We start from the raw sequence: 27,475 nt of genomic DNA, 5'->3' as shown, positions 1-27,475 counted from the left end.
ATCACTCGGGGCCGATATGATCGGTGACAGTGTCAACAGCAGAAGACTATGATGTCATCATAAAAAGATACATGAGTGGTAAATTTCTTCCAGTTTTCTTTCGAAAATTTCCATTTTGTTTTAGTTTGTTTGAATACTACAGATCAGTGGATAGTGGTCACTGCTTAGAGGATTGTCATGTACTGCCCACTCTATAGTTGGGAAGAGGATCAGAGAGCAAATTAGATCTATTGCACTGGTTGACCCAGTAGGAAAATGGATATATGTCGGTAAGCCAGTATTTAATAGTGTCAGATTCTCTCTCTCTGTCAAGTAACATTTCAACAAGTTCACCACATCCATCTTAGACCAGAGAACCCCATAATGGATGATGTCCATTAAAATCTCCTAATAAACAAATAGGCAAAGGTAACTGAGAAATAAGATTTTCCAGTTGGTGAATTGTACGGCGGAAGATGAATTGAGACCAGTGTCAGAGTGATGCCAATTACTACACGGGTGGCAACAGCTTCCAATTGTTTTTGCAATGGAATGTGTCTGGAGGGGATTCGTGAGTCCACGAGTATGGCTACTCCTCCATGGGGGCTGTTATTATCAGATTGATCTTGTCTGTAGATAGTATAATTTTTGACAAAAATAGATATTTTTGTTGTTAAATTTGTTTCTTGTAAGCATATGGCACAAGGATTGTAACGGTGATTCAGTTCACAGATATCATCAATATTGCTGCAAAAACCTCTGCACTTCCATTGTATGATTTGTTCCATTATTTGGTTTTGTAAGTGGAAGATGGGTCTGTCTGATTTTTGTGAGTGGCTTGTTTATATCTGTCGAGTTTTGATTTTTCTTTTCTTGAAAAGTTTGGATGTCTTGAGTCATTGCTTTCTTCCATATCATCATCTGCATGTATTTCAAGCAGATTTTCAGAGTTAATGGTATCATCAGTGTCCATGCTTGAGGGGCGAGATTGCTTCTCGATCCTCAACTGGATCTAATTTTTTCAAATTTTTCCCTTCTTGACAATGGGGAAATTGTCTGGAATGGAACTGTCTGTGTATTACTGCATTGATCGACTGCCTTTGATGGAGATGGATGCTGGACCGAGAGGACTGATCGAGCCCAGTCTGAGATCGATGTGTCTGGAGGGATGGACACTTCTGTCTGACATGCTACTGATTGGTGACTATAAGTAGCAGAGGCATAAGTGCATTTTGGATTACTTAATCTTACTTGTTTTCTTGCCTCTTGGTAGGAAACTTTATTTTCAACTTTATACTTTTGTATCTTTTTTCCCAACTTCCAGAGGTCGCAGTCTTTGGAGTATGCCGGATGCTTGCCCTTGCAATTTGGACACTGTGGGGTTGGTGCCTTACATTCTGTTTGTGTGTGAGTTTTACACCCACAGTTTGCACATGTTGCGTCGCCAGGGCATGCTGTCTGGGAATGGCCGAATTTCTGGCATTTAAAACACCTTAGGGGGTTCGGAATATATGGCCGAACACAACAGTTTAGATATCCTGCCTTGACTGAAGCTGGCAGGTTTGGAGAACTGAAAGTTAAAATTATACTCCGGGTAGGGACTAAACTGGCATCTTTTCGGATCATGATTCTTTCTGCCTGGGTGACTTTTTGTTCTTTAAGTTCCTGGACTATTTCATCTTCAGGAACATTCAATAGATCCCATTCAGTGATCACTCCCTTTGAAGAATTTAGGGTGTTATGTGGTGTGATTTGAACTGGGATTCCACTCAAGGATGTCAGACTTAATAATAGTTCAGAGTGTCGAGAATTGGTGGTCTCTATTAATAAATCTCCAGATTGGAGATGTTTCACCATTTTTGGTGAACCTGCAGCATGTTCAAGGCATCTCTGAATGATAAAGGGAGAGCTTGGCCACAGGTTGTGTTAACAGAGAATGTATTATCAGGAATGCTGGTAATTCCTGTCTGCCAACGTCTTTCTTTATTCTCTTCAAGAGAGAGAGAGAGAGAGAGAGAGAGAGAAGTCATGGTCAGTGTCGTGAGTGTCATGTGGTTGAGAGCTCTTTGGCTCTAAACGTGGAAAATCACTTGTTTCCATCTCTGCTCATTGTAGCCCCAGGGGTTGTCTTATCCCGCAGGTTACTGGCCCAGCCATGTGGAGGCACGAGCGATGCCACCAGTGACCAAGCGGTTGTTTAAATTAGTGAGTTTGTTAGTAATAAATATAAACACTAAGAAAAGAAAGGTGGATTTCCTTTCTTGGTTCTTACTTTTTATCTCCAAAGTGCAGAACCACTTCAAGTAAACAAAAGAATAAGCATACTAGAAAGAAACAAAACTAAATCATTTTAGAGAGTACTCTATTATCGCGGTAAGAAAATCGCTTGGCACTCGGGGCCGATTCTTGATGCATGAAGAATCATTACTGATAATCAGATCAAGAGTATTACTCCCTCTAGTTTCCTCCCGAACATGCTGCTGTAGAAAACAATCATTCAATAAATCCACAAAAGCCTTGCTAGTGTGTGAGTGACCAACCCACAAATTCCAGTCAATATCTGGGAAATTAAAATCCCCCATTATAAGGCACTCTAATTTACTGGCCCACTCTATTTCTCTGCACAATTGCTCATTATACTCATCAGATTCATTAAGCCTATAACACCACCTACTCTCATTTTTCCTTTCCCAGTCCTTATGTCACACCAAACAGACTCAACATTGCATTGTCCACCCACATCAGTTGGATGCACTTCCTTATATTTTATGTGTTTCTTAACTAACGGCATAACCCCTTCTCCCTTCCTGTCCTGTCTATCCTTTCTGTACACATTGTACTCCCCAAATTCCAGTTCTGCACTGCTTATGTCTGTGTGACACCATGTCTCTGATATCCAAACAATATCTGCCTTTGATGTCTTGACTAGCACTTCAAGCTCATTGAATTTATTAACTATACTCCTAGCATTGGTGTACATGCAAGTATACATGAACCTGTTTCTACTCTTAGTTACCCTAACACAGCCCATGTTTTTACTTGTTCCACTATGACTCCCAGCAGTCCTGGAAATTCCCATTGCCTTGCTTTCCAGGCTGCTGCTCAATTGCATTTCAATTTGACATTTCGATTTTCCTTTTAAATAAGCAAAATTTGTTGGACATCAAAGAAATTTGAAAATTAAAAAAGGAAATCACACTTTCTGAAGTTAGTTAATATTTCTTGTTGTATTTGAGATTTTTGGACATAAGGGACCTCCTGAGACATATGTCTGTTCATAATTTATTTGTGATTAATTATCCACATTATGGCAATTAGAGAAGATTATATAAAAATAAGCACCTCAAGTAGCAAAACAATGCTTCAAAATCTGTATCATTACCAAGAATGTGTGATAAGATTAATAGCTGCAAGCTGAATAGAGAAGTAGAGCAGGATTTCCAAATACTTGATGTTGAGGACATTCAATGAGGATATGTTGATTGTTAGCTGGGATTGGCAGAATGAACACTGAGGAGGGAATGAGCAATGCAAAGTCTTTCCAGAATCACAGATATATAGAGCTATGTAGATATCTGTGATACAGGCTGTGTGGTATCAATATACAGGCTGTGGCCCAGAGATGTTCTGAAAGCTCCCACAGTTATTCTAGATGCATTAACCAAACATAATAGAGAACTTTTCCTTGTGGAGTCATAGATATAAGAGAGAGAGGAGCTTCTACCAGCACCCCAGTATACAGCGAAGACTGCTCTTCAGATGTTCAATTTTTTTAGATAAGCCAAGTAACAAAATTAAGTTTATTATCTAAATATAAGCCCAATGAATGAAAATGGTTGGTAAGAGGAATCAGTTTTTTTTTTTTTTTTAAATATATTTCTTGATCAGAATGTAGTTTTCATTTTTTACAGAAATGAATATCAGTGAATTGGTTTTCTGCAAGTGAATAGCCATTCGGCAGCACCCATGATTCTATTTTGGCTGTAAAAAATTGAAGTTGGCTTTCAATGGCATTCATACACTGCTCAGCAAAATTAAAACAACACACAGAAAGTGTGGTGTAACTCATGCAGCTTGTAATGAAGCAGAACAAAATTTGGCAGGGTAGTGTACCATAGAATAATGATGAAATCAGGAGACAGCCAGAAACTTTGGACAGGTATAAGGGCCATTTATAGGAGTTGTACAAGAATTACCAAAAAGTTGACATTACAGAAATTGATATAAGATGCTCAAAAATATGGTCACATGACATCAGTACAGCATATGATCCCCCTCCAACAGCTAAACAGCCATGACAGCAGTAAACCACGCTCAATATGAGAGTCGCCATAAGATTCTGTAACAACAAATCCCATTCTTCCACCAGCGCAGACCTTAGCTCACCAAGTGACCGAAGAGTTGGTTGTCAGTCTGCAATGCAATGCAATGCAATGTCCAAGGGCATCACACACGTGTTCAATCAGTCGTTGGACATCTTTAGTTTCAAGATATTCTTTCACCACTTGAGCTCTACATGCACTGGTGTTGTCATGCATGAAAATAAAATGTGGACCAACCGCATCCCTAAAAAATCAGACACAGGATTCCAGGATCTGTTCTCAGTACAGGACCCCTATCAAAAACACGGATTGGTTCGGCCACTGATCACTATTCTGGCCCACACAAGAATACCACCTCCACCATGTGTCCCTTTCTCTGATGTTCGAGAGATGGTACCGCATTCCTCATTATCTCCAGATGAAATAACATCTAGAATCTGTTTGTAAGCTAAAACAGGACACATCACAGAACAGAACTGTACCACGTTTGTCAGGGCTCCAAGTCACATGTTCATGGCACCAATTTCGATGAGCTCTGTGGTGGTTTTGGATTAATGGGGTACAAACCACTGGCTTCCTTGTGTAGACTCTACTTGAATTGAGCCTTCTTAACACAGCCCAGTTGTAAATGTTTTCACCTGTGGCTGTAGCAACCTCAAGAGACAGCGATGACAGGACTGGAGCCAGACAGCAGCCTATTCTGATTGATGTAGCCCTCAGGCGACATTGGCCAGCTCTTTTTTGTAATGGTTCCTGTCTCCTGAAACTGCTTCCATAGTGCAAACACAACACTGCATGACACATTAGTAGTAGTAACAGTATTTGACATACAGTGCAAGGAAACCATAGGCTTTTCATGCACTGGCAAAAAAAAAAAAAAAAAAATGCAAGTAGATAAGAAAATACAAATTACTTTACAAAATTTCACAAAATGCACAGCTTCATTAAACCAAGAAGTTGTCCAATGGCTTGGCATCTCAAAGAATCATCTAAATGATGATGACCTGCCATCCTGAGTACTGGAGATGTAGCTATCCCACTGAGCAAGCCAAGGAACAGGAATAAAATGATTGGATCACAACCTGTGTTTTTATAGGCATGAATAATTTACATAATGTGCAGCTCTGTAAGGTGGTAGATCCATTTTTATTGCATATTCGAAATTTGCATGCCAGGATGTCTACTATATGAATTATTCGTCTGTTGACAATAAAATATTCATTAAAAATATTTTGTTCTGTTAATTTTGTTGGGCAGAGTAGTTTGTGACTAGCAATGGATAAGGAAGTCATCAGAAAACAAAACATATACGATTCAATCATTTTTGGAATGTTCTATGTTGTGCTTGTAATTCTTATGGTAAATAATGTTGCACTGAGATGGAACCCTGTGGTACCCTCCTCTTGTTCAAATGATTTTGATTAACTATCCTGAAATGTTCTGTGGCATATGAAGTTTCATACAAATTGAGATAACTGGCCTCTCAAACCAAAAAAATTAAGATCTTGAATAACATCACGCCACCAAGTGGTATCGAAAGCTTTCTCAATCAAGATTAACCATGACCAGGTGTTGTCCCCTTATGAAAGTACTGACAATGTTTGCTCCTGTTTCTAACAAGTCAGTGCCATCCTTTGGAAAGTGGGGACCCAGGAGGCCAAAGGCAATAATAGGGGCAATAAAAAAAAGGTGAAAACGAACTTTGTAATACATATTAACCGAATTTTGGAATGAATAAATATATTTACATAGAAAAGCCTATCGTTTTGCAGGGAAATAGTTAAGTAATATAAGTTTTAATACCTATCGTGTTTGGGGTTTTCATAAAAAAAAAAGTTCCAGTCAATATCTGGGAGGTTAAAATCCCCCCCATTATAAGACACTTATTTACTGGCCCACTTTATTTCTCTGTTAGCTGCTCATTTTACTCAACAGAGTCATTTGTCCTATAATACACTCCTACCCAGAGTGCTTATTTCACAACAAACTGACTCAATATTGCATGTTCACCAATGTCAACTGGATGCACTGCTTAGCCCTTAGATTTTATGTTTCTTAATTAACAGCATAACCCCCTACTCCTTCCTTCCTGTTTATCCTTTCTATACACATTGTACTCTCCAAATTCCAATTCTGCATTCCTTATTTCTGTGTAACACCATGTCTTTGATATCCCAACAATATCCGCCTTTGATGTCTTGAACAGCACTTCAAATTCATCAAATTTATTTACTATACTCCCAGCACTGGTGTACATTCAAGTATACATGCACCTGTTCTTACTCTTAGTTACCCTAACACAGTCCATGTATTTACTTGTTTCATGATGACTCCAAGCAATTCCTGAAATCCCCAGTAACTTGCTTTCCAGGCTGCTGCTCATTCCAATAGAAGAAGTACAAGAATCACTTCCACCTCTGCCTGCAGCTACTGTTAAACAATTAGTCTGTGAATCCCCCAAGCTAATATCATTGACAAAACTCCATGAGCTGTCCTGGCAATATATCTACACTGCTCAGAGATTTTGATGTTTGACTACACAATTACCCACAGGTCTTTTTCATTCTCCATTACCTTGAGTGCAGTAATACACAGCTGATATGCAAAGTACTGCTCTCCATGTGCAATACTGTGCATTTGTCAACTTCAACCGTCATATCTCAGCCCATCAACCCAATTTTCTAGATCTTGTTGCAGTAGCTCACCCAGATGACTATTGTTAACCACATTGCCAACATTTGTATCATTTGCAAACTTAGACTTTAAGCCAGATATACCTTCATCAATATCACTGATAAATATTGAAAACAACTATGAACCTAGCACTGAACCCTGGCAAACTCCACAAAGAGCAGTGCCCAGTGATAACCACTCTCTGTCTTCTCCCACTTAACCATAGCAGTAACTTGCTCTTAATGCCGTATTGCTCCAGTTTGTACAGCAGCCTTCCATGTGCAACAGTACCAAAAGCCTCCTGAAATCCAAGTATATGATGTCAAAATTAATTTCTGCATCCAGCTCCTTGGTCACTGCATCATAATAAACAATCAGACTGCTTAGACAAGACCACCTCTTGACAAATTCATGCTGTGATTGCAGTATAATTGCATGCCTGTTCATATAGTCCTGCATTAGTTCTTTAACTAGTGATTCCATTATTTTCCCTGGAACAGACAATAAGCTAACACATCAGTAATTACTCATGTTGCTTTTTTGATCCCCCCTTTATGAATAGTAGCTATATTCGCACTTCTCCACTCCGTAGGGACCTCTGCTGAATCCAATGATGCTCTCATAAGTATGGCTAAGGGTTTGATCCCTCAATATAACTGGATAGATTCCATCTGCCCCAAGTGCCTCAGTTTTAGCCTTGTAGTGCAAGGAAGGCACCAGCTTTGAAGTCCAACATCAAAAATTTCTCCTCCACTTTCTGTTCAGTCATCACAAAGTCATTTAACAATTCAGAGTTTGATAAACTTCTGGCCTCCCCTACCCTAAAGAATTCCTCATGTGTAAATGTAGATGCAAAATACGTATTCAATTTGTCCACAACCTGAACAGTTAACCCATAAACATCAAGTGGGCCAAAGTGATTCAACTTCTTCTTTCTACTGTTAATTTTGATATCTAAAATAATTTAAAATAATTTTTATATCATATACTTAGATTTCAGGAAAGCTTTTGATACCACTGCACACAGAAGACTGCTTTACAAATTGGAGTGGTATGGTATTAAGGGCAAGTTGCTGCAATGGACAAAAGGATGACTGAGTGGGAGACAGCAGAGAGTGGTAATAAATGGACACTGCTTTATGTGGACTAATGTTATTAGTGAGTCCAACAGGGTTCAGTGCTGGGCTCATTGTTTTGTGTATTTATCAATGAAGGTATATCACGCTTAATGTCCAAGTTTGCAGATGATACAAAGGTTGGCCCGGTTGTTAATAACAGTAAAGACAGTGTGCTACTGCAACAGGATCTAGAAAAATTCGGCAGATAGGCTGAGAAGTGGCAACTAAAATAAATGCAAAGTACTGCATATGGGTAGCAGTAACCCAAGAGAAAAGTGCCAACTGTGTAGTACTCTCAGGGAGGTGGAGAATGAAAAAGACCTGGGGTCAGATATGAAGTTCTCTGAGCAGTGCAGATGGGCTGCCAGAGCAGGTCATGGAGTTTTGTCAATGATATATATAGGAATTTTGCTTGCAGAGAAAAGGAGGTGATTATCCCTTTGTATAAGGCAATGGTCAGACAAGACCTTTCTGCCAGTACTGCGTACAGGTCTGTAGCCTCATTTCAGGAGGGATGTAGAGTTGATAGAAAGAGTACAGAGAAGGGCAACAAGATTGGTGAGAGAAACAAAGGGGTGTTTTACCAAGAGAGGTTTAAGTTCTGCAAGTTGCAGCATCTGGAGACTAGGCACCTGCGAGGTGATCTGATCGAGGTGTATAAGGCCTTGAATGGTTTGAGCAGGCTCAATGGTGATGGGATACTTACGCTTGCTCAGATTAAGAACCTGAGGGAGCACAGATTCAAACTGAGGAAAGACAATTGTAGAATAGATGTGCGGAAGTTTGCCTTTATCCAGTGGATAGTTGATTGCTGGAACAGACTTCCATCTGAAGTTGATAGCTTAAATAAAATTAAGACTAAACTAGACAAACATTTGGAGTGACTGGATACGCGAAATGGGAAGGTTTTTTTTTTTTTATTATTATTTTTTTTGGCTGATGTTATATAAGCTTGCTTTCTTGCATTTTATGCCTCAACTAATGTTAAAGCCAATATAAGCATAGAAGTCTTTATATATATCAATAGTTCCCAACACCCCAAGTGCCTTTCTTAATTTAGCTGAAATATTTAACTGAAAAAATATTTAACCAGCAATGTTTGATAAACTTGTGACATCCCTTCTCTAAATAATTCCTCATGTATGAATGTAGTTGCCAAATATCTATTCAATTTCTCAGCAATCTGAGCAGGATTATTAGCAGTTAACCTATTGACATCAAGTGGCTCAATGTGATTCAAACCCTTCCTTCTACGGTTAATATAGGCACAGAAGTCTTTGCTGCTATTCTTTTTTTTTTTTTTTTTTTTTTCAGATGTCAAGGACAGAGACATCTGATAATCTGCCGTGGCTGGCATAGCTTCCTTTGTGACTTGGTTACAAACTAATTTATATGTACCATAGGCTTCTATAACATATGATACATAATATGCATTTTGATTCTCTGCAACTTGTCTCAATAGTTTATATGACATCCATTTAGATCTAACCCAAACCATATTTCTTCATTAGTATAAAAAGTCTAGTAGATTCTATGATTACTTCCCTGAATGCTTTCAATTTAGAATTTGCTATCGGTAACATCATCAGTTGTCCACTGCATAGAATTTAAAAACTGCCTGAGATCACTGTAGTCACCATTACAGAAGTAAAAGCACTTCCTTTATTCTTGAGAGTAGTTGTGTTTTAAGTCCCATCAGCACACTGTGATCACTGCCACCCAAGGAAGTTATTTACCTGCAGGTGCTTAATGCAAGAGTCACTGCTTTTAATCTGATCAAGAGTATTGCTTTTCTAACATTCTGATCTAGAAAACAGTCATCCAATACAATGGTGCGCAAACTATGGGAACGACCCCAAAAGAGGTTGCGGAATAAATTAAATGGGTAGCGACAATTTTTAAATAAATTTAGTTTTTGTGTACATCAAAGACAGAAAACCTGTTGTTAAAATTACTTTTTCAATACTTTAGGTATAGAGACCTTACTACTGGAACGAAGTATGAGATACAAAGGAACCCTATTGCCACTCATTTTTTAGGGTGCTTTCACATGTGATGCAGGTGGCTTTCTTACTTACTGTCCTTGTGGATAATATGGCTTAATTTTCTCACTAGCTATGGATAAACAGAAAGCAGCTGACTAGCATGACTTCTCAGTGTGTATTAATACTTCTCAGTACTACTCAATTGCTGAACCGTAATCCCTCTAGCTCTTAATTCGTGATTCCTACAGCAAAAATTTCTGAAATTGCCTAAAGGCCAGAGGTGCGAATGTGGTGGCAGTAAATAGAAAGTCTGTTGCACGCACACTTTATTCTACTTCTTAATTCGGTGCTTTCACGTCAACTTGGATGTGGTTTTCATTCTTCTGTTACTTTTTATATTATCATTGTTTTTAAGAAGAAAAAAATATATATACATTCTTATATATTTTACCATGAACGATTCAGTAATCAGAATAAACCAGTCGAGGAGTGACGACAATAATGTTGCTACAGATACATCAGAAGCTGAAAAAGTAAGATGTATCATGTTAAAATTTGGACACTAACATTATTTCAAGTTAGTGCAACCACCAATTTCTAGCAGAAAGCCATCATATTCCAAATCAAAAAGAATAAAAAAGAATAGAAAATACCAAGAATTTATGAAGTACGGCTTTACTAACAGTGTTGTTGATGATGAGCAACATGTTGCTTGCGTAATGTAACGACAAACTAGCTAACAAAAACATGAACCCTATTAAATTAAAAAGACATACGAAACATCCAGAGATAATGAAAAAAACTGAATCCTTGTTCAAAAGACACGCCGACGCCACACAAGGTCTGAAATCTTTCATGAAGAAACACTACAGTTCCTTGTAAAGCTTTTAGAGCATCACTGGAAGTTTCATATTTAATAGGAAAAAAATTTAAATCACATACTATTGCTGAATCCCTTATTCTCCCTGCTGAAAAAAAAATGGTTTTAATTATGCATGGAGAAAAGTACAGCAACGATTTTAATGCCATTCCTCTATCCAGAGACAGAGTTATCGCAAACGACATAAAATTCAATATTTACTAAATCGATAGAGAAAAAGTCAAATTTTTGCAATAGACTTAGATGAATTCACAGATATTTAAAACCTTGCTCAACTTAACTGTATATGTCAGATACTGCTACAATGGGATATTTTGGAGAATTTTCTATTTTGCTTTGCAACAACGGGCGAGATTTTTGATGTTATACATATTTTCTTTCAAACAAATATTGTCTAAAGTGGAACAACTGCTTTGCGATTTGTACTGATGGTGGGCTACATTAACAGAATAAAGTAAAGCTTTAAAAGGCAAAATAAAGGAAATTGCTCCAAATATAGTTTTGAATCATTGCATTATACAGTACACAGAGAACCATTATGTCCGTTCTGATATTCCATGTCAGAAACTTGGCAATTTGGAATCTCCTCTCTATCTCCTCTGGCTTAAATTCTATCTACCTCATTGTGTCAAATTCATCTGTTGTCTCTACCATTCTCCCAACTCCACTAATCACTTGGAGCTCTTTGACTTCCTTTCTTTGCAGCTTGACTTTCTCCAGTCCAACTTGACTTTCTCCAGTCCAACTTTCCTAACAGTGAGGTAATTTTCCTTGGTGATTTCAATGTTCACAACTCCAGATGGCTTCCGTTTTCTAGTCACACCGACCCAGCTGGTCGAGATGTTGAGGCTTTTGCAATTACTAATGATCTTGCACAAATTGTTCATTTACCTAAACGAATACCGGACAATCCTATTCATACAGCCAATATGCTTGATCTTTTTCTCACAAACAACCCTTCTAAGTACACGGTCAAAGTGAGAGGTCCTTTAGGCACTTCAGATCACAATTTGATGACCGACTCTTCTCCAATGGAACCTTTATCTCATGGCTATTCCCAAACTCGTATTGTTTGGCATTACAAGAATGCAAAATTGGATGACCTACTAGACTTCTTTTCTTCTTTTCCTTAGTCAGATTACTGTTTCAAAAGTTCTAATGTCAACGTTTGCTCAGATCGTGTCAGTGAAATTATTCTTGCAGGAATGGAATCCTTTATCCCACACTACACTTTAAAATCTCGTCCTTTATCTAAACCTTGGTTTTCCAATAAATGTGCTAAGGCTATTTAAGAGAAGAATGTTGCATATCGTAATTGGCTTGTTTCTAATTCTTCAGTTTCATTTTCAGCCTACACCAAAGCTCGCAACAATTGTAAAGCAGCTATTAATCAGTCCAAACTAGAGTTTGAACAGGCTAAGAGTAGAAAACTCGCTTCTTGCCCTAATGGTAGCCAAGCATTCTAGTCTCTTGCCAAAGCTATTGGCCACAACTTTTGCCCATCTCTGCTCCCACCTCTGTCCAAACCAGATGGTCTGTTGTCACTTCAGCCAAGGATAAAGCTGACCTGCTAGCATCCCATTTTTCTTTCAACTTATGTATTAACGATCTTGGTAAAACACCTCCCACCATTCCCAACACACTCCATTCAATGCCTCCTGTGGTCTTCCGTCAAAAGGATGTCAGAAGGATTTTGACGAATCTTGATACTAAAAAAGCTCCAGGTCCCGATGGTATTTCTCCACTTGTTCTCAAAGCCAGTGCTCCTGAACTTACTCCTATCCTTTTCTGCCTTTTTTCACTTTCTTATTCCAAAGGTGTTTTTCCTTCTGCTTGGAAATTTCCTCATATCCAGCCAGTTCTTCAAAAGGGTGACAAATCCCTCCCATCCAATTATCGTCCCATTGCAATTACTTCTACTCTTTCTAATGTAATGGAGAAATCAATTAACCGCCAACTCTTAAACTACCTAGAAACCTACCATCTGATCAATGATCGCCAGTATGGATTCCGTCAGTGCCGATCCACTGGTAATATTCTGGCTTATGTTACCCATTTGTGGACTAACTCAATGGAAAGGTTTGGTGAAACGCAGGTAGTTGCTCTTGACATCTCAAAGGCTTTCGATCGTGTTTGGCATAAAGGTCTTCTAACCAAATTCCATCTTATGGTTTGACAACTGTTTTTTGTAATTAGTTATCCAGTTTTCTCTCTGATCACTCACTGAGGGTGATGGCAGATGGCTCTCTGTCTTCTAACTTCTTCACTAATGCCGGTGTTCCCCAAGGTTCAGTTCTTTTCCTCTTATATATTAATGACCTTCTTCCATTGACTGGAAATCCTATCCATAGTTTTGCCGATGATAGCACATTGCATTCCACTTTCCATTTTGAGAAACCTTGCCAAGCTCAATCAGCTTCAACTTCTCTAAAATCTGCTACCAATTCCTTAAATGCGGATCTTCAGGTAATTCTCCAGTGGGGCAAAGACAACTTAGTTGATTTCAATCCTTCTAAAACTCAGTCTTTTCTTATATCTCGCAAAAAGGATTCTTCTGCTCCTATGCTTATGTTTGGTGACACTCCGATTTCTAGGCAAAATGATATACAGTAAACCCCCGCTATTCGCGGGGGCTACGTTCCTGAGAAATGTCGCGAATACCGAAAACACAAATACTGAGTTATGGCTACCATAGTAATAAAGTGGTTCCATTCCAAAGTATGAAATATATAAGAAAAACTAGTCCAAAATTTTGTCTATGTATGTATTATATGTACCTTCATAATATGACTATGTACATAGACAGTACGTAGTGAAATACAAGCATAAGGCATCAAAATGAAAATAAGAAACAATTTAATATTAAATGTAATATTTATTAGAAATTTCAAACAAATCTTTCAAACTAGCGCCTTTGCTACCAAAAAAACTTATCCCGCCAGTGCTATCACCAGTTTCGCTAAAGTTTTGTTTACTTCAGATCTGGTTACTTTTCACAAGCAGGTGGCTCAATTAATTACAAATGTGCTCAAAATTTCTAACTGGTAATGACCATCGTTATTTTTGAAAACTATTGTGCAGTTTAAAAATATTATGCTTTAAACCATGGTTTCCCAAAGCGTAGTCCACGGCCCAGTACCAGTCCGCGAAAAGAAAATACCATTCCGCAAACAATTATTTGAAATATACCTACATAAAACTATAAGAAAATTTCCTTTCCTAAAATATGTTAATTTTATGTAAGCTTTTGATAATACAAAGAAATGATTTACCTATCTTTTATTTATATTTACTGATGTTAATGAATACCTAATTGCATTATTACTGGTTAAATGTCCTAATGATAGTGTTATTATTTTCTGAACCTATGAGTATAATTATTGTAAATACATTGATTAATAGCTATAGGTGGCCCACGAAAAAAAAAAAATCTGCAAACACCGGTCTGCGCTTGAAAAACTTTGGGAAACCCTGCTTTAAACTAAAAGTAAATTTATTCTTATCAACTGGAATGAATTCCCACCCGATGCAAGTGCGAGTGGTTTTTTTTTTTTTTTTTTTCGTGATAACACAAAACTTTGCTTATATTTAAATGTTTCTTATATATTTTTTTTTTTGTCAAATCTAATGGTGTCATTCGTTTATCCCTAATATCCATATTTCTGTCTACCTATTTCTCTAAATATAACAACTTTAATATAATACAGTGTAAATATTAGCAATATATACAGTGGCAGCCATATAAATTGAATCACCCTCTTAAAATTTAATATTTCCTTAACTCCCTATATGTAATATTATGTAATCTCAAATGTCATATCCTGTAAACTAATGTGACATTGCATCATCATTTATACAAAAGCATCTACTAGCTTCTGTCTCTACTTCCTATTCAGCAGTGGTATACACTCAGTTAACTCCAAGCAATAAAAGCGTAATCACTGTTCTTGATAGGGAGAGCTTTTCTAGTTAACATACAGCTGCAAAAGTTGGCTATAACCAGTCTACTGTGTAGAGTGAACTTAAAAAGAAATTTGAGACCAGAGTTGACAAAAGAAAACCTGAAACTGGGCTGAAACAGAAGTGCTACAGCACAGGATAGTTCTATGGCTCCATGATTGAAGTGCACATTCCACAGACCTAAAATCCATGCAGAAGGTACATACAATGGTAAATAATAGCAATATAACTGTCCAATGAAGAGCTGAGATGAGTGGTCTGAACCTCGTAAGCTTATTCACAAAAACAACTAACCTGGGCTAAAGAACATGCTAAATAGAAAACTGAGCAAAGAATGTAACATTATCTAATGAATCTAAATTTAACCTCTGTAGATCAGATGGTAAATGCTACATTCAGTACAGTTCGGCCGAAACAGTTTGTTTGTTATTTGGTTTTTTGGAGCATTAGCAACTAAGGCCATATTGCTCCGGGGATATGCGGTGGTCATTCCCTGACCTTTCTGCATCCTCCGCATTTGGTGGTCACAGGCTCGAACCCCGGTCTAATCAAGAAATGTGTGCTACGCACTGCTGCTCCTGCCCACCTGGCTACGGAGGCGCCGTGGCCTCCGTAGCCAGGAAACAGGGGACTGGATCTGTTGTGTAGACCAACGAGCACTACTTCAAGAACAGAACGAGGCAAAGAGGAGAGGTGATACACATGAAATGTATTTGCTATAAATGTAGCACTATTCAGTGCTATATTTATAACAAAGGTTATAAACCTGACTATTCAATAAACAGTACCGTTTCAGATGGTTTGGGGAAGCACAGCAAACAAAGGAGTGGGTAGAATACATTTTGTAAATAGTACTGTTAATGATGACTACTATACAAATATTTTAAAGGGGATTCTTCTACTCATCATCAGAGACCTCTGTAAGGACCCATCCTTACAATAATAATTAATAAAGTCTTGTTAAATATTGGGAGAGTTAATTGTAGAGTAAATAGTTAGTTTTCAGCTCAAATATCATGGGTTAGGAAACACTGGAATTTGAAGGTTATTCCAGACACTCCCAGTTAGTTATATCTCGGTTGTAAAGGATTCCTTAAGCGAGTCGGTAAATGTAACAGACCGAAACAAATCCCACTTAAGACAGGAGCATATACCCTATAGAAAGGGCACTGAGTGCGGAAGTGGCCCTCTTAAAAATTTCACGGTGCGACTACTAGCAGGTGTGGGCGATGTAGTAATGGATGTGAGTGTGAGGTCACAAAGAAGGGCTGAAACTTTCTTAGTTGACCGGAACTTACGTTTTACCTTCTAGAATGATCCCGAAATTTCTAGACCAACGGAAGTTCGGACATAAAGGATGGAAAAACACGCCCACGGAAATGAAAGGAGACGAATAAGAATCACGAAGGAAAGGATGTGGAAGTCAACGATTGGCCAGGAAGAAAGCGGAGGGATTTTTGAGAGAACGTAGAGAAGGGTCTGAAAAAAAATTGATACTGGACAGATTCGAGGAGTTTTGTTTTTGGGGTGATTCGGAAAGAGTGGTGGTCTAGTTTGGGTGGTGGATGCAGTCCTGGGGCAGATGGAAGTTGTAGCGGGAGAATTGTGATAAGAACTCTAGGTAAGACTAGAGTAGGAAGGAATGTTCACTTGTAGATATTGAAGCAGTATGGAGGGAGAAAGGAGAAAAACACTCAGAGAATTCTAGAGGTAAAGTTTAATCAAATGAGCTGTCGAGCGACTGGCCTACTCGGAAAGCACCTCAGTCCACGGAAAAAAATGCAGACTAAGAAAGAATATAGGATCCTGAATTAAATCCAGCCCCGTAGTACCCGGTAGGGAAACATCAGAAAGATTGCCGTGATCCCCGGATGGGCGACCTTCCGCATCCCAGTCCACGCCTAAGGCAGATAGGAAAGTAAACCGAGCAAGGAGAAAAGCCCAGAAAATCACGTAAGTGTTAGGAAGTTTTCTGAGAATAAATGAACCTAAATTAGTAAGGAAAGGACTATAGGAGTATGCTATATAGTTATGGAGGGATGTCTAAGTGATAAATATATATATAAGTGTACTAATGTAATACATAAAGAAAGATAATGAGCCTAGAGGGTGGCATAAGAGTAATGTAATTAAGGTGTAAGTAGCCTATAATTGGAAGTGAAGTTCTGCATTAATGTTTGATAGAAAGAAATGACCTATTAAGTAATTAAGAATTGTTAACGATTGGGTAAAGGTTTCCTAACTAGTGTAGAGTTAAAAGTTGAATTTTGAATTATTGTGAATGTTGATTTATGGTGAATATATCTGATTGGAGTAGGAATTGATTAAACAGGTAGGCTATTATGGAGTTGTGGATTAATTGATTGGAAGGGTACTATTTAATTTGGTTGATTAATGTTGACTGTTAACCTGGCTATAAGGAAATGTTTGATTGAATAAATGTACTTTCCTTACAATTTTGGAAAATGAACTCTTAATGAATTTGTTAGCCAGCTCATTGGCTGATAGTTGGTCATTCATTTATACGGACTGTTTAGGAGTCGAGAGAGAGGGATTGTGTGAGGTGAATACCATGACCTATTGAAGCCTATGTAGAACATGAAGAAACACAATGTTATAATATATAAGATTATGTATTAGAAATGGATAATTGTTGCTGAAATGATTGATTTGATATCACGATATATACACATTTAAACGTTAGTATGATAACAAGTCTCCAACTAAATATTGTATTCAGTTAAATGTTATTGCAAGTTTTCTTATGTATGATATGTCAATAAACAATGTTATATTCTACATTCATGTGTGTGTCTGTCATTCCGAAACTCAGCCAGTACAGCGGAAGAATACCTAATATAATTGAGGTCCCCTTGAGTCTGGGATTTTCTGAAATCAATCAAGTCAGGTGTTAAAGTGGGAGGGGTTAAAAAAAATTATCACGATATATACACATTTAAACGTTAGTATGATAACAAGTCTCCAACTAAATATTGTATTCAGTTAAATGTTATTGCAAGTTTTCTTATGTATGATATGTCAATAAACAATGTTATATTCTACATTCATGTGTGTGTCTGTCATTCCGAAACTCAGCCAGTACAGCGGAAGAATACCTAATATAATTGAGGTCCCCTTGAGTCTGGGATTTTCTGAAATCAATCAAGTCAGGTGTTAAAGTGGGAGGGGTTAAAAAAAATTATCACGATATATACACATTTAAACGTTAGTATGATAACAAGTCTCCAACTAAATATTGTATTCAGTTAAATGTTATTGCAAGTTTTCTTATGTATGATATGTCAATAAACAATGTTATATTCTACATTCATGTGTGTGTCTGTCATTCCGAAACTCAGCCAGTATAGCGGAAGAATACCTAATATAATTGAGGTCCCCTTGAGTCTGGGATTTTCTGAAATCAATCAAGTCAGGTGTTAAAGTGGGAGGGGTTAAAAAAAAAGGGGATAAATAATATATATATATATATAAATAAAAAAAGAAAGAAATAAAAGATAAAAAAACCCAATCCCCACACCTCTTTCAAGGAAAATAAAATTGTTTTCCAATATGACTGTACCTTGCCACATAGCATCAGTTACAAAGTTAGTACAACATTATATGATCATTTAATAATTTCTAGTATGCTATTGTAACTTGTTTCAAATACGGATTGTTTTATGATTTTTTTTTTTTTTTTTTTGTTTTTGATTTGGTAGTTGTTAGCGCATCGGCTTCTGTGGCCATATTGCACCTCCCAAGGTTTTTGCAGTACTTTGATCCAAGCCCGAGGCGGGAATCGAACCCGCGACCTTTGGGTTGCCGGGCAGGTGGTAATTATAGCTCACGGTGGGCCAACAAAATACTAATATATGTTATAAACAACTTAATGGTATTGCAATCGTATTTGCTGCTATATTTTTTTCATCTTATCTAAATGTTAACTTTAAACATTAGGTCATAATAAAAAGGCCTACAGAGGATTTCTGTAACTTCTAAATAAACGTCTAAACAGTTTTTCCTTAATTTATTTCATTATCAATAAAATGCATAATCATCTAACATCATTGTATAACAAATAAAAAGGTATAGATACAATTATTTCAATTGTAATGCTTGTTTTGGGAGTTATGCTTCTGTGACATCTAGTACATTACAGTTACTAAACTTATTTGTCATATCATTGAACTTACTCTTCTGAATTACTGGAATATCATTTTCGTCATCGTTCTCAAAGAAATATGTTTCTAACTTCCTCTTTCGAGATCTTCTGTGGTGACTTGACATAACTGGACACGATAATAATATTACATCAATTAAACAATAAAGCTGCCGAAATTTAAATAACAAACTAACATCCTACAATTTTCCTAAACAAACATTCACAAGAATACGAGTATCCGCCATTACAGTGCCACCTCATGTTTTGACCGACAAATCTACTAAAAATTATAAACAATTTCACGAGTTAATGCAATAAATCAAAAAATGCAAAAACTCAAAAAAAAATCATTTTATACTCCGCTATGAGTAAAAGGAAAGAAAACAAATTTGAGGCTATACGGGCATCGAAACTAAACACTTACGATGTCCTTATAGCCCCAAATTTGTCATACACCTAACTACAAAAAATAATCTAAACAACCTCATTTATGCAGCAACCAAGCGGGTCGAGAGGTATAGAAGAAAAGCGTATGACCTACACTAATTATTTGTTTTGTCATGATATGTTGAGCTAACTTGGCTTATTTACAGAGAAGGGCACAAGATTGGTGAGGGAAATGAAGGGATCCTCTTACCAAGAGTTCTGCAAATTGCAGTGGCTGGAGACTAGGCACCTGCAGGGTGATCTGATTGAGGTGTATAAGGCCTTGAATGGGTTGAGCACGCTGAATTCTGATGGGATCCTTCCACTTGTTCAAATTATGAACCTAAGGGGGCATAAATTCAAATTAAGACAGACGTAGAATAGATGTCCGGAAATTTGCCTTTAGCCAGCGGGTGGTTAATTGCTGGAACAAACTTCCATCTGTCGTTGTGGAAGTTGATAGGTTAAATACATTTAAGGCGGAACTGGACAGGTATTTCGAGGTAATGGTGTGATTTTTTTTTTTTTTTTTTTTGGCTGATGCTCATAAGCTCATACACTTGCTTTCTTGCATCACATGCCACTACTACTACTACTACTACTATTTCCAGAGAACTGTTGTTGTCAGATTTCTCATGGTGGTATTTTCTCCAGGAAACTCGAGTTTTTTGTCCAGAAAACAGAAATCGACGACGGAACATACGCAATTTACAGAGGCCTTCAGGAGCATCGGCGATTAGGGCCTTAACCCCGATTATACTAGTATTCTACAACAACAACTGGAGAAATCGCTGACAGCTTACTGAACAATCGCCAATTGAACCAACCAAAGTAGTAAGTACACTACAAAAAAGTGTCAAAGTCCCTATTTTCTGAGACTATTGGACCTTCTGCAGCAAACAAGTAGGTCGACCGGTATATAAGAAAAGCATATGAGCAACACGAAGAGTTCTCGCCATAACACGTAGAGCAAACCTGGTCGATTTCCAGAGATGTTATTGTCGGATTTCTCATGGTGGCAGGAGAAATCACTGACAGTTTACACCACCCGAAGTCAATCAATTTAGTTAGTTATCACAACGAAGTCATAAAACAGCTTAAAGCAAGAAACAAACTTGACATTATTTACCTTGACATCAGTAAAGCGTTTGATATTGTTCTCTCATAAAAGACTACATAAATGGGGCAAATTGGATTAATTGCAGTTCTTCCATGTGGATCAAGGCGTGTCCAGACGATAGGAAACACAAAATAGTCATATCTAGATGGACATATCTTGGGCTGTGGGGGGGGGGGGAGCAGAACCATTGGAGTATTTCAGTGCTGAGACATCATTATATTTTTCTTCCAAATGACATTGATAAGGGAGTGAAGGGAAGGTCGTCAAATTTCCTGAGGACTAAAAAGAGCAACAGCAACTTAAGCAATATTGCACCATATAAAATGTATGTAATAAATTGCATGTGCTCTGTAATCGACTTCCCGTTTGTTGAACGAAAAAAAAGCCTGTTTCTATGAAATGAAACTATTCTACAAGTTAACACCAACTAATTTAGCTACATTGTGAAAAAGCCCATAAAAACTCCTCGAGTCATTGAGGGGATTCAAACTCGGATATTTTCCACCAGGTGTGATGGACGACGGAGATTACACTGTGCTATCTAGACCAGCATTGTACTGCACGCCTTGCTTGTGTTATGGTGTTGTAAGAGACCAAATTCGGTATACAATCGTTATTGGTGATTACGAACGGCACCCAGATTGCTTGCAGCTATATGTCGTAGAGATTGTGGAATTCGTCGTCGCCACTTTCTCACTGGGGTGCCTGACGCCATTTTTCGGCATGAACACCCAAACCATATGTATTTCTTCCCAAATTAAGTAACTTACAAATCAATTTCCACATTTCGCACATCTGAAGAAGGTTGGTCGGTGGGTTGCTGTAGGGTTTTAAGCGTATCAGCAACTTAAGCCATATTTCGCCATACAGAACATCTCTATAAACAAACTACATGTTTTATGTGGTCCATTTTGTGGACCACAGAAAACATCAACAGTGTGGTGTTTTCTGTGGCTAGGATAAACTTCAGTTTCACAGAGAAAAAAAGATATTACCCTCGCCTCGGGACAGATAACTTAGTCACGTTATGAAAAGACCCATAAAGGTACCCTACGTCATTGACGAGATTCAGACTCAGGTATTTTCCACCCGTTATCGGAAGGTACACTTTTTTTAACACACATAAGACACACAGCACGGCAGATGAATTTAATTATTTGGGTGGCCTAAAAAAATAACAGTTTGAGAAGGAACACTGTGCTACCCACAGTGATCCTCCTCAGGGACCCAGTCTGTCTGTCTGAAGAACGCTCCATGTCTTTTTTATTTTCTGCTACTTTGAATGTGGTACTACCAAAATGATATATAATTCTGGGAATACTGCTACCCAACAAAAGACGGAAGCCTGTTCCACCAATCAACTAACCGCTGGCTAAAGGCAAATTTCCGCACATCTATTCTACAATTATCTTTCAATTTGAAAACTGTGCCCCCTCAGGTTCTTAGTCTGAGCAAGAGGAAGAATCCCATCAGCATTCAGCTTGCTCAATCCATTCAAGGCCTTATACACCTCAATCAGATCACCTGACAGGAGCCTATTCTCCAGGTGCTGCAATGTGCGAGCAGAACTTAAGCCTTTCTTGGTAAGAGACTTGGTAAGTTGTACACGTTGGCACTAATGACATTAAGAGTAGGAGACCGGCGGAATTACTTGACAAGTACAGGTCACTGATGAAAAAAAGCCGTGAATTAGGGTTGAAATTGAAAGTGTCTGCAATTCTGCCCAGACACGATAGGAGGGAGTATATGATGAGAGCCCTGTCAATCAATTCGGCCCTGGAAAGATTGTGCAGGGCTCAAGGGGTAGAATTTTTTTCAGCCTGGTCTGTACTTGTTAACAGGAGAGACTGCTTCTACAGGGATGGGATACACTTAAATAGAAAGGGTGCAAGAATGTTTGCTGATGCTATCGAGGCAATGTTAGGTGGGTCGGAAAACTGCTAGATTGGGGGGATACAAGGACTAATAGATTAACAGTAGCCACTGGCAGAGGTGAAAGTGATTCTTGCACTGCTTCTATTGGAATGAGCCGCAGCCTGGAAAATAAGATGCAGGATATTTCAGAGACTGCTGGGAATCATTGGGGTACAAGTAAACACATGGGTTGTGTTAGGGTAGCTAAGAAAAAGAACAGGTGCATGTATACTTGTGTGTACACCAATGCTAGGAGTTTAGTAAATAAATTTGATGAATTTGAGGTATTGCTCAAAACATCAAAGGCAGATATTGTGGGGATTTCAGAGACGTGGTGTCACACAGATATAAGAAATGCAGAACTGGAATTTGGGGAGTACAATGTCTACAGAAAGGATAGACAGGATAGGAAGGGAGGAGGGGTTATGCTATTAGTTAAAAAACACATAAAATCCAAGGAAGTGAAGCCAGTCGACATCGCTGGACAGTGCAGTGTCGAGTCAGTTTGGTGTGACATAAGCATTGGGAGATCAAAATTGAGAGTAGGAGTGTGCTATAGGCCTAATGACTCTGATGAGTATAATAAGAAACTGTTCGGAGAAATAGAGTGGGCCAGTAAATCAGAGAGTCTTATAATGGGGGATTTTAATTTCCCAGATATTGACTGGAATTTGGGGGCTGGTCACTCACACAGTAGCAAGGCTTTTGTGGATTTATTGGATGATTGTTTTCTACATCAGCATGTTCGGGAGGCAACTAGAGGGAGTAATACTCTTGATTTGATTATCAGTAGTGATTCTTCATGCATTAAGAATCTGCAGATAAATGAACCACTTGGTGGCAGTGATCACAGTGTGCTGAAGTGGGAGTTACTCAAAGAGGTAACTACCATTAGGGGTAAAGGGAAGGGGTATTGCTTTCGTAAAGGCGACTACAATGGACTGAGACAGTATTTAAATTCTATACAGTGGGATCAACTGATGATATTGCCAACAGCAAATTCAAAATGGGAAGCATTCAAAGAACTTATTGTGGAAGCTACTAGGCTTTACATACCAACTAAGAAATATTGTTCAAGGTTTAGGCCTAAATGGTTGTCAGATGAACTAATGAGACATGTGGCAGAGAAGAAAAATGCATGGGATACATATAAATTAATGGGTGACATGGAAGCCTATGATAGATACAAGTTGATCTGTAACCAAGTTACAAAGGAGGTTAGGCAGGCGAAGGCAGATTACAAGAGATCCTTGGCAAGGGATGCGAAGAAAAACAGCAAAGAGTTCTTTACTTATGTAAACTCTAGAAGGAAGGGGATGAATCAGATTGGTCCACTTGAGATCGATGGGTCAACTGTTGATGACCCTGCTCGGGTAGCTAACAAACTAAATGAATATTTTGCATCGACATTCACACATGAGGAGTTATTCAGCGAGGGGAATGCCAGAGGTGTATTCAACTCTAGCAGTAAGCTAGAGAATCTTGTAATAACTGAGAGCAAAGTGGAGGAGAAAATGTTGAAGATAAACACAAGAAAGGCACCTGGGGTGGATGGGATCTATCCAGTTATATTAAAGGAGGCAGCAAAGGAGGTAAGCAAACCCTTAGCCATAATTATGAGAGCTTCCTTGGACTCAGGGGAGGTACCCATTGACTGGAGATGTGCAAATGTGACCCCAATTCACAAAGGGGGATCAAAGGCTGACACAAGTAATTATAGACCTGTGAGTTTAACTTCTGTTCCCGGAAAATTAATGGAGGCACTGGTGAAAGAAGCACTGCAGGATCATCTAGACAAGACTTCAGTTATAGCTAGGACACAGCATGGTTTTGTTAAGGGGAAGTCTTGCCTGACCAATTTGATTGGATACTATGATGCAGTCACAAAAGAACTGGATGCAGGGAATAACTTTGATATTATATACTTGGATCTTAGAAAGGCTTTTGATACTGTTGCACATGGAAGACTGCTGCACAAATTGGAGCAGTGTGGCATTGGAGGCAAGTTGCTGCTATGGATAAAGGGGTGGTTGAGGGGGAGAAGACAGAGAGTGGTAATCAATGGACACTGCTCATCGTGGACTAATGTTATTAGTGGAGTCCCTCAGGGTTCAGTATTGGGGCCTTTATTGTTTTCTGTATTTATAAATGATATTGATGATGGTATATCAGGCTTAATGTCCAAGTTTGCAGACGATACGAAGGTTGGCAGGGTTGTCAAGGACACTACTGACACTATGCTGCTGCAACAGGATTTGGAAAGGTTGAGCAGATGGGCTTCGAGGTGGCAAATGAAGTTTAACATTGACAAATGTAAAGTACTACATATGGGAAACAGCAACCCCAGAGCAACGTATCAACTCTGTGGTACTACACTGACAGTGGTAGAGAATGAAAGGGACCTGGGGGTGGTGGTGCAGGCAGATATGAAGTTCTCTGAGCAGTGCAGACGAGCTGCAAGAGTAGCTCATGGTGTATTGTCAATGATATATAGGAATTTTTCTAGCAGGGATAAGGAGGTGATTATTCCCTTGTATAAGGCAATGGTCAGGCCACACCTAGAGTACTGTATACAGGCCTGGAGGCCTCATTTCAGGAAGGATGTAGAGCTGCTGGAACGAGTACAGAGAAGGGCAACTAGATTGGTGAATGGGACAAAGGGGTTCTCTTACGAAGAAAGGCTTAAGTTTTGCAAATTACAGTGTCTGGAAACTAGGTACCAGCGGGGTGATCTGATAGAGGTGTACAAAGCCTTGAATGGTTTGAGCATGCTCAATGCTGATGGGATTCTTCCTCTAGCTCAGAAAAATCACCTGAGAGGGCATAAATTCAAATTGAGGAAAGACAGATGTAGGATAGATGTGCGGAAATTTGCCTTTAGCCAGCGGGTGGTTGGTGGGTGGAACAGACTTCCATCCCTTGTCGTGGAAGTTGATAGCCTAAATAAGTTTAAGGCTCAGCTGGACAGGTATTTTGAACGAACAGAGGGGTGAAGTGGAAGTGGGTTTTTTTTTTTTTTTTTTTTGGCTGATGCTGCATAAGCTTGCTTTCTTGCATCAAATGCCTCTACTAATGCTAATGCTAATGCTAATGCTAAAGAGCGCCCCTTTGTTCCCATCACCAATCATGTAGCCCTTCTTCCTACTCGTTCTAGCAACTCTACATCCTTCCTAAAATGAGGCCTCCAGACCTATATATAGTACTCTTAAGTGTGGCCTGACCATTGCCTTGTATAACGGAATAATCACCTCCCTCTCCCTGCTGACAAAATTCCTATGTATCATTGACAAGACTCATTGACCTGCCCTGGCAGCCAATCTACACTGCTCAGCGAACATCATATTTGACTACACAATTACCCCCAGGTCTTTTTCACTTTCTACTTCCCGGATTGCAGTGCCACACAGCTGGCACTTTTCTCATCAGTTATTGCTACCCATATGCAGTACTTTGCATTTGTCAATTTTAAACTTCTTTTGCCACTTCTCAGCCCATTTTCCCAACTTAACTACATCCAGTTGGAGTAGCATACTGTCTTTACTGTCGTAAACAACCCTGCCAACCTTTGTATCATCTGCAAACTTGGACATTAAACTTGATATACCTTCATTAATATCATTGATAAATATACAAAACAACAACTGGCCGAACTTCGAACCCTGGGGACCTCCACTAATAACATTTGTCCATTAAGAGCAGGGTCCATTGATCACCACTCTCTGTCGTCTCCCACTCAACCATCCCTTTATCCATTGTACCAACTTACCCTTAATGCCATACATATCCAATTTGTACAGCAGTCTTCCATGTGCAACAATATGAAAAGCTTTCCTAAAATCTAAGTACATACAAAATTATTTTTGGCATTCGGTTTCTTTGTGACCACATCATAGTAACCAATCAAATTGGTCAGACAAGACCTCCCTTTAACAAACCCATGCTGTGTCTTAACTATTATTGCAGTCTTGTCTAGTTGATCCTGCAATGCTTCTTCCACCAGTGATTCCATTATTTTCCCCGGAACACAAGTTAAACTAACAGGTCTGTATTTACTCATGTGACCTTTTAATCCCCCTTTGTGAACTGGTGATACATCTTCATATTTCCAGTTCATGGAGATCTCCCCCTGAGTCCAAGGAACTCTCATAATTATGACTAAGGGTTTGCTAACTTCATTTGCTGCCTCTTTTAATATAACTGGATAGATCCAGTCCACCTCAGGTGCCTTTTTTACGTTTAACTTCAACAATTTCTCCTACGCTTTCTTTGTTATTACAAAATCATTTAGCTCCCTGATAGCATTTGATACACTTCTGGCACCCACCTCATTGAATAACTGGTCATGTGTGAATGTAGATGCAAAATACTCATTCAGTTTGTCAGCTACCTGAGCATGATCATCAATAGTCAACCCATCTATGTTAAGTGGTCCAATCTGATTTATCCCTTTCCTTCTAGAGTTTACATAAGTAAAGAACTCTTTGCTGTTTTTCTTTGCTTCCTTTTCCAAGGATTTCTCGTAATCTGCCTTCGCCTGCCTAACATCCTTTGTGACTTGATTACAGACTAGTTTATATCTGCCATAAGCTTCTGTGTAACCTGATACTTTATATGCAACCCATACATTTTTCTTCTCTGCCACGAGCCTCATTATTTCACCTGACATCCATTTAATCCTATACCTTGAACACTAATTCTTAGTTTGAATGAAAAGCCTGGGAGCCTCCAAAATTAAGTCCCTGAAGGATTCCCATTTTAAATTCAACGTTGGTAACATCATCAGTTGATCCCACTGTACAGAATTTAAAAACTTTCTGAGACCACTGTAGTCACCTTTACGAAAGCAAGAGTCCTTCCCTTTAGCCTCGATGGTAGTTACATCTTTAAGTAATTCCCACATCAGTACATTGTGATCACTGCCACCCAGTGGTTCTTT

At 38.6% G+C, this 27,475-nt stretch overlaps 1 protein-coding gene across 1 annotated transcript in view; it reads right to left on the bottom strand.

Annotated features, from left to right (window-relative positions):
- Usp39 (ubiquitin specific protease 39) overlaps positions 1-19,308 on the bottom strand; it is a 324,799-nt gene extending 305,491 nt beyond the window's left edge. Inside the window, exon 1 of the mRNA XM_090370604.1 lies at positions 19,111-19,308. Coding sequence (XP_090226730.1) covers positions 19,111-19,204 — 94 coding nt within the window. The 5' untranslated portion in view covers positions 19,205-19,308. The remainder of the gene's footprint in view (positions 1-19,110) is intronic.
- Positions 19,309-27,475: the final 8,167 nt, after the last annotated feature.

This window comes from Mastigoproctus giganteus, chromosome 3 (assembly GCF_048544385.1).
Source record: "Mastigoproctus giganteus isolate SK-2022 chromosome 3, ASM4854438v1, whole genome shotgun sequence".
Lineage (NCBI taxonomy): Eukaryota > Metazoa > Arthropoda > Arachnida > Uropygi > Thelyphonidae > Mastigoproctus > Mastigoproctus giganteus.
This window is presented reverse-complemented; position numbering and strand designations above follow the sequence as displayed.